This window comes from Pezoporus flaviventris, unplaced genomic scaffold, assembly GCF_033815535.1.
Source record: "Pezoporus flaviventris isolate CSIRO_AGI_PZ_B2104156 unplaced genomic scaffold, CSIRO_AGI_Pfla_v1 ptg000002l, whole genome shotgun sequence".
Lineage (NCBI taxonomy): Eukaryota > Metazoa > Chordata > Aves > Psittaciformes > Psittacidae > Pezoporus > Pezoporus flaviventris.
The window spans coordinates 2,884,429-2,897,189 of NW_026892550.1; the positions used below are offsets into that span (position 1 = coordinate 2,884,429).

Consider the following 12,761-nt stretch of genomic DNA (forward strand, 5'->3'; position numbering starts at 1 on the left):
TGGAGCTGAGGAACAATTCCTTCCCCAGAGGGTGCTCAGGCATTGGAACAGGCTGCCCAGGGCAGGGCTGGAGTCACCGTCTGCAAGTGTTCACACACCGTGGAGACGAGGCCTCAGTGCCATTGGTTAGTGGTGACCTTGGCAGTGGTGGGATAGAATCATAGAATCACAGAACGGTTTGGGTTGGAAAAGATCTTAAGATCATCCAGTTCCAACCCCCCTGCCATGGGCAGGGACACCTCACACTAAATCATGTCACCCAGGGCTCTGTCTACCCTGGCCTTGAACATTGCCAGGGATGGAGCATTCCCTGGGCAACCCATTCCGGTGCCTCACCACCCTCACAGTAAAGAACTTCTTCCTTATATCCAATCTAAACTTCCCCTGTTTAAGTTTTAACCCATCACCCCTTGTACTATCACTAGAGTCTCTAATGAAGAGTCCCTCCCCAGCATCCCTATAGCCCCCTTCAGATACTGGAAGGCTGCTATGAGGTCTCCATGCAGCCTTCCCTTCTCCAGGCTGAACAGCCCCAACTTTCTCAGCCTATCTTCATACAGGAGGTGCTCCAGTCCCTGATCATCCTCGTGGCCTTCTCTGGACTTGCTCCAACATTTCCATGTCCTTTTTATGCTGAGGACACCAGAACTGCACACAGTGCTCCAAGTGAGGTCTTACAAGAGCATAAAGTTGGACTCAATGATCTTAAAGGTCTTTTCCAACCTAGCTGATTCTGTGAAGAGTCAGGGCTGCACTGAGAAGCCTGGCATGCCAGAAACAACATTCAGCCTGTCATTAAGTTGTTAATTTGTTCATTAAACTTCCTCCTGGGTTTTCTGTTGACTTACAGAGTGAAGTCATGCAGCTGACACACGTCTGGTAAAACTGCTCAAAAGAAGTGTCTCAGCTCGAGCACCATTTGTTTAACACACTTCAGTGTCAGTGCTGGAAACAGCAGCACAAGCCACATACAACTCTTATGTTTTCTGTAGCATGGTACAACCGAAGCTTCTTATAAACCTGGACAAAGCTGACTGGAAAAGTGGTATTTGGTCTGAGGCTGGGACAATGTTGCTTCATCTATGCCCACAGAGGACAAGAAAATCCAGACATCTCCATCATAAAAACACAGGAGATGGTTACAAGTCACCTTTGTTCTGTCTGATTTAGACCCAAACTGCTACGTTTGTTTGTGTTCTTGCTCTTTATGTTAACATAGATGATGTTTAAAGATGAGCACAACCTTCTCATTTCTTAGGTCATTAGTACAGTGGTTTAACTTGTTCCATTCTTTACCACTATTGGGCTTTTTGGTCATCTCAGCACATTTGAGCAAGGTATTGTCTGTATTTATTGGGGGGGGGGGGGGTCATTAAACAGAGCCTCACTTCTCCAGGGGACAACAAATAGTTTGTCACTCTTAAAAGAAAATACCAACTGCCTAGGGGTTATAGTGTAAGCTTTAATTGATGTATTCTGCTCCTGTAGGTTGGCTTGGCCTCAACTGATGCACATTTCTGTGCTGTTTGACTACTGGATGCTTGCAGGCAAGGAAAATTGACACCAGAAAAGAGGGGGTGACTGTCAGGCAACACTGCAGACTGCATAAAGCCATGAGCAACCTGTTCTAGTGTCACAGCTGAGCCTGTGTCGAGCAGGTTGGAATTTATAGCTGCCTGAGATCCTGTCCAACCTGAACTACCAAGTGAGTCACTATTGGATCATCCAAAGAGCTGAACTTCATCTAAGGTGTCAAATATTGGTCATTTTATTACACATTAACACCTATATATTAAATTGCTTCAATTTGGCCTCTTGATTGAAAATTCCTTGACGTACACAAAACAATATCTGGGCTGCTCTTGTCTCGCTTTGAGACTCTCAGGCAGGCTTGCTGGTTTGTTTAATATCAGATAATGACAAGTTTCTTTAATATCTGATAATGCCACTGTTTCATATCACACAAAAGTGTGTTGAGATGCACCTTTGTTTAAGAAGTACATCAAGAGACTCTATGATATCAACTGTCAATTGCATTGGCTGGCTTGTAGGAAAACCAGGTTTTGGGTACTTTAAATATTACTTTGCTGAAGTTGATGTTGATATGTGGTACCATAAACTGTCCCAAAAGAAGGGTCTGATAATATTTTAACATGAGAAGGGATTGAATTGAGATTTTCAGTCCTTAGTTTCACTGTTCAAAGTGACAATACTTTTCTGAATGTTCCCCATAAGAGTCTGGGAAGTGGATTATTGTCCCAATTCAGAACTGCTTCTAGCAGAGAACAGGGGAGGAGGGGGAATCCTTGCCATTTATCAACAGGCAGCAGAACCTTCAGATTTGGCTGCTTGACAGGAGAAGATGCTGTTCCAGCCTCAGGATTTGATTTCATTCTCTCATAAATCTGAGTACAAAATTCTTACTGCCAAAATTGTTTAAAAGCAAATCCCTGATTCAGGTTTTATTTCTTAAAGGTGGAATTTATGTTCTTCATTCTCTTCCCATTCGTAATATTTGCTCTATGAGCACAGGACTGATGACTGTTTAATGCTGTTCATTAGGCAGAGTTAACCCTGGGGTCTTTAAAGATGTCAGCGTGTGTCATCTCTGTCTTCAGTCCAAATGAATTGTAATTCATTGTTAAGATATCCTCATTTTCCAGAGAATTAAAACCCCCTGAATAATGGTTTGCAGGTGACATGTCAAGGATGTTCTGGGTTGCAGCTGGAAACCAACAAAGAACATACAACATTCTCTGGTAGGATCAGCTCAGTAAAACATGGATGTAAAGGTGGGAGGAAAGAGATGGCCAGAGAGAAACCAGATCAGTCTGGGTTCTCTCTGCCAAGCCTTTGATGAGCTCCTCACCAGCAGCTCTTGGTCATACCCGTCCCCTCTCTTCATTTGCAGCCCTGCCATTGTCCTGCCTTGTTCCCCAGGTGCTTCTGCGTTGGCAGCTGTTTTGCTTTGGGTTTTTCTGGCAGGTTTCAAGTCCTGGTTCGAAGCATCATTTTTACTTTCTGGGAACGACTGCAGGGGTTTGAGTTTTGGCAGCTGATAAACTCCATCTCTGCAGGGCACTCATCATCAGTTACCACTGGGGAATGTGAGGAATTGGTTTAACTCAGCCCAGGAGCATTAGGAAGTGACATATTGGTGACAGCCTCCCCAGCAGCTGGTGTCACAAATAGTTTAGCTTTGAGCGTAGGCTCATGATTGTTGAGGGTGTTTCCTGCTGGAGGGAGCGAGGGCAACCCCAAATTCAGGCCAGATTGGATGGGGCTTGGAGCAGCCTGGTCTAGTGTGAGGTGTCCCTGCCCATGGCAGGGGGCTTGGAACTGGATGATCTTAAGGTCCTTTACAACCCAAACTATTCTGTGATTGTATGGAATAAGCTGCAGGGGAGAACCACAGGGCTCAGGGGCAGAGAGCTCTGCGGTGCTCATGAAAAACAAACCAACCAGCATAAAAAAAACCAACAATACCTTTTCAAACCAAAGTTAAATACACAAAGTTCCTCTTCAAGTGCCCAACACGCATCTCTTCCACCCACCCATCACTTCACATACACTCGAGCTGCCACTTGAAATGAAAGGTAGGGAGATCTTGTATTTGAGACAAAAGAAATGGGCCTTCAAAACACTGCTGAAAAATAACTCTGTTAACTGTGTTGGTGTGTGCTTTCAGGGCTGAGACAGCCTGCCTCTGCCCTCACAACTGGTAGTGGTAACTGTGTGGTTTGTGGAAGTCCCTTGGCTCTGGCAGCTGCAGTAAGAAAACCACCTCTTGTGCTTTTGATGGGGAAATGGATTTATCTTATCAACACTTTGGGAGATGGGCCCTGGCCCTGCTGAACAGAGTTCACCAAACTGCAGAGGTGTTGAAAGAGGGAGAAGCACTTCAGCTCCATACCAGAGGCACTGGACTGTGTGTCTGGTATGTTCTGTTGCAGCTGGACCCCTCACCCAAACCCAGCTGAGCTGCTGAAATCCCTTTGCGTTTAATCACAGGCTGGTTTGAATTGGAAAGGACCTTAAAGCTCATCCAGTTCCAACCCCTGCCACAGGCAGGGACACCTTCCACTAGAGCAGCTTGCTCCAAGCCCCTGTGTCCAACCTGGCCTTGAACACTGCCAGGGATGGGGCAGCCACAGCTTCTCTGGACACCCTGTGCCAGCGCCTCAGCACCCTCACAGGGAAGAGCTTCTGCCTAAGAGCTCATCTCAGTCTCCCTTCTGGCAGGTTAAAGCCATTCCCCTTGTCCTGTCCCTACAGGCCCTTGTCCCAAGCCCCTCTCCAGGCTTCCTGTAGCCCCTTTAGGCACTGGAGCTGCTCTAAGGTCTCCCCTTAGGAGCCTTCTCTTCTCGAGGCTGAACCAGCCCAGCTCTCTCAGCCTGGCTCCAGAGGAGAGCTGCTCCAGCCTTCGCAGCCTCTTCATGGACTCCTCTGGACTTGCTCTAACAGGTTCTTGTCCTTCTTATGCTGCTCCCCAATGAAGCTGCATCAGCAGAGACAGCGTTTGCAGCCCACCTCTCATCTTTTTTCACATAAAATTCTGACGAATAGTGTTTTAGTTGACTGCCAGTGCGAGACACAACATTTAGCAGCCCATGAGGGCTCAGTCTGAGAGTAGCTACTTCTGCCATCCCTCCACTCTTCCCCTTTACTGAAGAAAAGTGCCATGATCTTTCTTCTCAAGGAGGCCATGGTGGCTGTGTGACCAAACAGGCTGAACCTGGCGTTGGTTTGGGTTTTTTTCCCTTTTAAATCAAACCAGCACACTGGGAACCCTGTAAATGTGTTTTAGAGGCTCTGAGGAGTACAACCATTTAAATGCTTTCTGCAGGTCAATATTAATGTGCCCTTTTGCAATGCAATAGCACAGTGAGTTCAGTGTGTATACTCTGGGGGTTGTCAGTGTTGTTAGAATTAAGCTGTGCTATTTCTGTCCTCATCTGTATGAGCTGGCAATTTTCATGCAAATGATGAAGTCTTAAAATAACTAAACATACAAAAGAAGTGTTGAGTTTCCTTCCGAGGAGAGCCTGGGTCTCAAAGCAGCAGCTTGAATTTAGCATGGGGGTGTTTTTTGCAGCAGACTAAATTGTATCGTTGCAGATGAGCACTTGTTGTGTAGCCTGGGATGATGGTTTGTGGATCCACTTAGAGGAATGCACTTGGCTGAAAAAGACCTTTAAGATCATCAAGATCCATCAGATCAAGTCCATCTAGGCCCACGTGTGTGGCCCAAGCACAGAACCCGGCACGCTGCACTCCACGTGTTTCCAGTGTGAGGAATAGGCCCAATTTCACCAACAAGCTCTGAGTGCTCGAATGCCAGTGGGAATCATAGAATCATAGCATAGCTAGGGTTGGAAAGGACCTTAAGATCATCCAGTTCCAACCCCCCTGCCATGGGCAGGGACACCTCACACTAGACCATGTCACCCAAGGCTCTGTCCAATCTGGCCTTGAACACTGACCAGGATGGAGCATTCACAACTTCCTTGGGCAACCCACTCCAGTGCCTCATCACCCCTAAAGAACTTCTTCCTTATATCCAATCTAAACTTCCCTTGTTTCAGTTTGAATCCATAACCCTTTGTCCTATTGCTACAGTCCCTAATGAAGAGTCCCTCCCCAGCATCCCTATAGGCCCCCTTCAGATACTGGAAGGCTGCTATGAGGTCTCCACGCAGCCTTTTCTTCTCCAGGCTGAACAGTCCCAGCTTTCTCAGCCTGTCTTCATACGGGAGGTGCTCCAGTCCCCGATCATCCTCGTGGCCTCCAACAGCTCCATGTCCTTCTTACGCTACGGACACCACAGCTGCCCACAGTGCTGCAAGTGGGGTCTCACAGGAGCAGAGTAGAAGCTGCAGAATGCAGATTTTAACCTGGGCAGATGATTTCACTTCATCCAGTGAAGAGCTGGGAGCGGGGCTGGTGCGTGGATGCAAGAGATGGAGGGCTCAGCACCCTGAGTCCACATAAATCGTTTCCACTGAGCCACATTCAAACTGACTGACCCAACGACCTCTCCACCGGAGGGATATATATATAAATACTATACATGTAAGACATATAAAATAGGTGTATATATATATAAAATACTATGTATGTAAGACATATAAATAGGTGTGTGTGTATATATGTATTTATATATGTATAAAAATCTCTGGGTCCCAACTTGATGCCGGGGGCGATCCACATCCGCGCCCGGTGCTGAATCACCGCGGGGCCACGGCACTACCGGGTCCCCGCACCCCGCGCTCCCTCCGTTCCCCGCCCTCCGCCGTCCCCGGCTGCTCACGTCACTTGTTATGTCTCCACCGGCGGCTCCGCCGGGGCGGGGACAGCGGCGGGAGGGAGGCGGGAGCCCCGTGGCCCCGCGGCGCTGACACTCTCCCCCCCCCCCCCCCGCCCCTACACGCACCCCGCACCCCGGCCCCGCTCCGCTCCGCTCCGCTCCGCCCCGCCGCAGCCCGGCCTCCGGCTCGGCGGCCCCTCGGCGGGCAGCCCCGGCGGGAAGATGTGGGTGAAGCTGTGCTGTTTGCTGCTCTACTTCCTGGCGCTCTTCGTGCTGGCCAGGGTGTTCGAGGCCGTGGCGTGGTACGAGAGCGGGTTCCTGGCAACGCAGCTGGTGGACCCGGTGGCGTTGAGCTTTAGGAAGCTGCGGACTATCCTGGAGTGCCGAGGGTTGGGGCATTCCGGGCTGCCCGAGAAGAAGGATGTGCGGGAGCTGGTGGAGAAGTCAGGTACGCCGTGACCCTTGGGATGGAGAGCCCGACGCTGCGTCCCACGGTCGGACGGGGAATTTAGGGAGGGAGTTGGTTGGTCACACTGAGGACCCCAGGCGCTGGAGGGGTTCGATGGAGGAAGGCAAAGGGGGGAAGCTCGGGCATGGTGGCGTTGGAAGCCCGAACGGGCTGCGAGGAGGGAAGGCCTCGGTGAGCAGGGTCATCGAGCAAGGGTTTCTTCCCGCTGGGTTACGCGGGTCGGGGTCGGGGTGGTGGTGGCACAGAGGAGGGCGAGTGTCGTGTGCTGTGATAAACAAGGACGAAAGGATCCACATCTATGTCGCTGTTTGCAGCCGGGGCCAGCTTGTTTCCCTCATGTATTCATCTGGAATCCCGTTTGCTGATTTTATTACAGGTCTTGCTATCAAGATGGGTCCTGAGGAAGGCAGTGATTTTATAGCAGGAGGGATGGGTACCGAGGGATGTGGCGCTTTGATAGAAGAGGAGCAGAAGTACATCCTACGTGCAGAAAATGGCTTGGAAAAAGGCAGGGAGGCATTTGGGAAGTAGGGAAAACAGGGTGAAGGAGGTGGACTTTCGGGGAATGATGAATAGCGAAAGGTGAAGAGCTCTGGTGATGCGAGGAACGGCTCAAGTATCCTGAGAGGCAGGGTGCTGGCCTGGGGTGGCTGGAGGGAGCTGCCCCAAGGCCTGGGAGATGGGGCTGATGTAATAGCTATCGTGCCAGCCAAGCAGGAGGATATGAGTTACTGCTTAGAAATCGATGATGGAAGGGGCCAGAGAGAAATCCCCAAATCCCTGTAGTCGGGATAGGCAGAGACAGAGGAGGGTTTGGCTGAGCACAGCGAGTGCCATAACCTTAGAAAACTATGCTTTAAATAATTGATACTAATGCTGGGCATTTAAATCTGATTTCCTCTTCTTATTCGTTGTTTATTGATGCTGTTTATTCCCTTTGCTGCCCCAGCAGTAAAAAGCATTCGGTGATTTCACTTTTGTTTCCAATGCCTTTCACTCCTTGGCTGTCAGGTACTCTCATGATGTCATGATGTTTGGGTTGCATATGCCGCAGGGAAGTGTTTAACTCCAAACAAACTCCATTAACTGACTTCTCCAAATGTCATGGAAACGCTTCTCTCACCAACCAGCTTTGCAGCATTTTTCCTTAATTTCTGTTTTTTTTTTTTCTCCCTAAATTCTATGAATACTTTTGGAAACCCCTCGAGGGTTTCAGCTGCAGCACTTGTATTTCTGAAGGAAATGGTCTTTCTGGACAAGACTTCAATCCTTGAAGTAATGGATGAGTTACTAGAATGCTTCTTGTCATGAGCAGCATTTGGAATGATTGTGAAACAGAACGCGAGAGGGAAATGAGGTTACAAAGGAAATGTTACTGGATGGTTTTACTGGGAGCTCTTTACATCGCTATGACTGGTGTTGAGGGGAACTTTCTCCAACTGTGAAAACAGAAGCCAGCAGCTTGGGTGTTCTAGCTGAGGTTTTTGCTAGCAACAGGACAACAGACAGCTTTGTTTTGGTACAAAGTTACGGATTGCGATTTTGGGAGGCTGTTTGAATTCTCACCGTTAAATTGCTGCAAAATGAGTGTCCTGTGAATGAAATGAAAAATGAAATGAAAGCAAAGATATAGCAATAAAAACTCCTTGCAGCCACTGCATCTCGTTGTTTCAGAGAGTGAGGCTTGGAAGATGTTAATTTATGCTTCTGTGAGCTCAGTTACATGTGTGGTACATCTGTGTGATCACATTTGGCAGCTGAAGTCAGGTTGGTTGTAGTCGTGATAAACAAAATTAAACCTTTACAGTTACCTTTGTCCTGAAAAGGTTCTTTGAGCACCCATGTGAAATGCAGTTAATCTGTTACTAGAATTCATGAAGTGAGCCTTCTCGAGTGCTGTTTGAATTGAATGTCTTCACTTGTCTCTTTTTCAGGAGACCTCATGGAAGGAGAGCTTTATTCGGCTCTCAAGGAAGAAGAGGCTTCTGAATCGGTTTCCAGTACAAACTTCAGTGGTGAAATGCACTTCTATGAGCTTGTAGAAGACACAAAAGATGGGATCTGGCTGGTTCAGGTAAAGAAATCTGACCATTTATTTCTATGTATTTACCACATCCCAGATGTGTTTCAAAGGAGGATTTATGAGGGTTGTTAACTAGTAGTAAACGTGTGTAACAGGGAGATGGTGACAAAGATAAACTACATTAGGGAGATCATAAGGAATAAATGCATTTGAAAAAAGCCAAGGCAGGCTGGGAAGTGACAGGCACTCCTACACAGGCAGGGAGAAAAAAAACCCTGTTATTCTGTAGATTGCTTTATGAAAACCAGGTACTTAAGAACCAGAAAACAAGCAAAGCAGCACACACTTCAGTACACAGCCTCTGCAAGTACTTGGCCCTGGTGTTGTAAGAGCTTGTGTAAGTGTGAAGTGCATGAAGTATAGATGCTCTCAGCTGGCACAGGAGAGGTGCTTCTGGTGTTGCTCTTCCTTTTGGTTGCGTTACATGCTCACACCCAGGGGGTTTAAGTTTCTGTTTATCTCAGGGGCTTACAGCACTTGTAAAAAACTCTGTTGCCTCTGCACAAAGGAGGGATCTCAGTGTGCTGCTTCCATAACATATTCCAGTAGCTGAAAGTTAACCTTCCCCCAAAGCTTGTGTGCTCGCTGGTTTCAAGCGTGCTTCCCCAGGGCTGCATGGGAGGAAAAGAACATTTGGAAAAGGAAGACTTTGGCAAAGAGTCTGAGAACATTGGGGCTGTTCACCCTGTAGAAGAGGAGCTGTGTGGAGACCTCATAGCAGCCTTCCAGTATCTGAAGGGGGCTACAAGGATGCTGGAGAGGGACTCTTCATTGGGGACTGTAGCGATAGGACAAGGGGTGATGGGTTTAATCTGAAATGGGAAGTTCAGGTTAGATATAAGGAAGAAGTTCTTTACTGTGAAGGTGGTGAGGCACAGGATGCCCAGAGAAGTGGTAGATGCTCCATCCCAGGCAGTGTTCAAGGCCAGGCTGGGCAGAGCCTTGGGTGACATGGTCTAGTGTGAGATGACCCTGCCCATGGCAGGGGGTTGGAACTGGATGATCTTAAGGTCCTTTCCAACCCAAACCATTCTATGATTCTCTGAAATAGGATTCTGAAACTATTTATTATCACTCTTGAGAACGTAAGTAATCCAGACCAAACTGTAAAAAAGCTTTTCTGCATTAACTCCTCTGTTGATAGAGGTTTTTTAAGGTGTAAGTTCCCTGCTGACAGCCACATCAGGCAATGTGAATTCTGCCTCAGACAATTCGTTGTTGAGGTGACAGCTTTCCTGCCTGGTTTGTCCCGTCTCCTTCAGTTCATGTTTTCTATTTAAATACATTATCAAGATTTAGTGACTTCCTGCTGTCACCACATCAGATCTCACCCTAAAATAGAGCAGGAGAGGACAGATTACCTTCAGAGCCGAAATGGCATTTGTATTGTGGGAAAGATGTATTTGGATGTTATTGAGTCTTAAGTTTCAAGTTTAAATCATAGAGAAGGGCATTCTTCAAGCAGAGAGAGTGTGTTGAAAGGAAGTTTACACATCTCCAAGATAGTTGACAAATAGGAGCATGAATATGCTATGAACAACTTTCCCTCCCCATGCAGCTCAGAAGAGTAAAATCTGGCAGCTCTGTTGTCTGCTGCTTGCAGAGTTTTAATCCTCATATATTTTCATCTGGCTTCATAATAGCAGATCACATAGGCTGTGGTTTGATGTCTCTGGGGTGATGGATGTTGTCATCATTCTGGGAATATTTCACAGCTATTCAGTTGGTCACAATAGCTGTGGACAACAAAAATTAGTGGAATTTACTGAATAATTTACTTGCTGAGCACTATTTGTCTGTTTCGCCACAATGAAAACCACGAGATGTGCAATTTATCTTTTTCATGCTTGCTTTTGGAGTTTTCATCACTCTTGAGTTTCTTTTTGCTCCCTTCCCCACTGTAACTCCTGTCTGGGTAACTCCTGTGCTGGTTCGCTGTGTTCTGTCACAGGTTTCTCATGTTCTTTTCTTACTCCTCATCCCTGCAGAGCTGGTTTTTATCACCGCTTCCCTGTTCTTACTCTTGATCACCCTCCCTTGCCTTCTCCTTCACCATTAGGAGTCCTATGGAAACTTTACAGCCAGTTAATCAGCTCAGCGGTTAGACAGGCACAGCGCACAGTGAGGTTCCCTCGTGGATGGGTTTGGTGACCGCAGACAAGGTCAGAGCACTGCCCTGCTCTGCTGTTGGGAAGCAGAAAGGATCCCGATATCCTTTCCAGGATCCTGACCCGGGATTTCTATTCAGGGAGCTGCTGGAAAGCAGTGGAGAGAGAGGAACAGCTCTGGCTCAGCTGGCACAGTGACTGTTAATGCAGTTGGGTTTGAACACTTAGTGATGATGTATGGGAGGATGGGGACTCTGAAGATGATTCTTGTTTCCTGATGCATGTAAGTGACATTTCCAAGGTGGCATAGGCTGGCAATGTGATAGCCATGGCTGTCTGCACGGAATCAAGGGACAAAAAGGAAACAGTTGATATGTTTGACACAAATTCAGATGTGAATTCAGCAGCCAGATGAATTCCTTGGAGAAAGTAAAGAAAGGAACGGCATTTCCTGCCTTTGTTTCTTTATTCTCTGAAAATCCACATGCAAAGCATCCGGGTTCAGCAGTAATTTGTTTACTGATGTGGCTGTTCACAGGTGCCCTCTGCTCCTATGCAGAGCTTCCATAGAGCCACAGACAGCAGCGTGTTCTTTCTCCTATTAGCTTATGATCTCATACCTTTCCTTCTATGCCTTTCTTCTCGCTTGCCAGCTGCTGCTGTGCACTTCTTTGGCTGGCAAGGAGGGTGTGTAGGATGAATGGTAGCTTCTAGACCTGCTTCTCTTGTTGGAGAGGGGTAACATGTAACGTTCTAGCTTCTCCAGACTCTGCTCATGCTCTGCAGTTAGTCACTAGAAGCCTGTCACATCCAATAATGTCATAGTCATTATGACTTTCTAAAAGCATGCAGTAAATGATCTGCAGATAAAACCCCTCTTTGAATGAAGCTAAAAGCTAAATTATTCTCTGTTTTTGTCTAAAAGTCTCTACTGTAACACAGTGGTAAAGGGAAGTAAAGGGAACTTTCTTCTGGGCATTGAAACAGGAGGAGAAACTTTCTGCTCAGGTCTGGTAGAGGTACAAAGGATGTTATTATGGATGTAAAATGCTGTGGTCTATTCTGCATCTCAGCTTCTTCTTCAGGTGGTGTAGTCACAGGGCCAGGGATCTGTCTACAGGATTTTGGTGGTCTTTTCCTTCTTCCCTCCTTTCCTTTCCTCCTTTCCTTCCCCTCTTTCCTTCCCTCCTTTCCTTCCTTTCCTTCTTTCCCTTCCACGTAGGATGAGTACTTTTCCTATTTGCCTTCTCAATATTGCAGGTGCTTCAGCTGTTCCCACTACAAAGAAATTAAGTAGAAATACTCAGTTCTTTCAGACTACATAATTTGTGTATTTTTGTCTTTTCCAGTAGCCCTTCAGGATCATTGCCCAAAGGATACCTGATTTTAACTGTCAGTATCCTTGAGAGTCTTCCTACCCAGTTGAGGTGCAGAATAGCATCAGCTTGAATGTAATAGTTCTCATATTCCAGGGCATCCATGTTAATTCATTCCAGCAGCTCTTTTATTCCCAACCTCTGGCTTAACTGAGCTCTTCAGGCTGGTGCATAGATCACCCACCTCCCTTGAGAAACTACACGGGATTTTAAGGTGGTTCATTTCTGCATCCTATCATGGATGTAGTCTTCTGTCATTGCTTATTTTGATCTAATTTCTTAGTCTCTTTCTCAGAAAAGCCAAAAACCTCCAGATATCTTTAATCCATATGGGTGGATTCTGAACCAGTTGTGAGTTCCTAGGAAAGAGTGGAAATCCAGTTTTGTCAGCGTGATGCTGAATAATAAACAGAGTGAG

At 47.0% G+C, this 12,761-nt stretch overlaps 1 protein-coding gene across 3 annotated transcripts in view; it reads left to right on the plus strand.

The window, feature by feature from the left end:
* Positions 1-6,437: 6,437 nt before the first annotated feature.
* LOC133275990 (charged multivesicular body protein 3) overlaps positions 6,438-12,761 on the plus strand; it is a 34,358-nt gene continuing 28,034 nt past the window's right edge. Inside the window, exons 1-2 of one of the 3 annotated variants that reach the window (XM_061466379.1) lie at positions 6,438-6,755; positions 8,711-8,850. In XM_061466379.1, coding sequence (XP_061322363.1) covers positions 6,530-6,755; positions 8,711-8,850 — 366 coding nt within the window. In that variant the 5' untranslated portion in view covers positions 6,438-6,529. Of the gene's footprint in view, positions 6,756-8,710; positions 8,851-11,048; positions 11,251-12,761 lie in introns of those variants that run through there. The other 2 variants (XM_061466409.1, XM_061466390.1) reach the window with 2 other exon arrangements.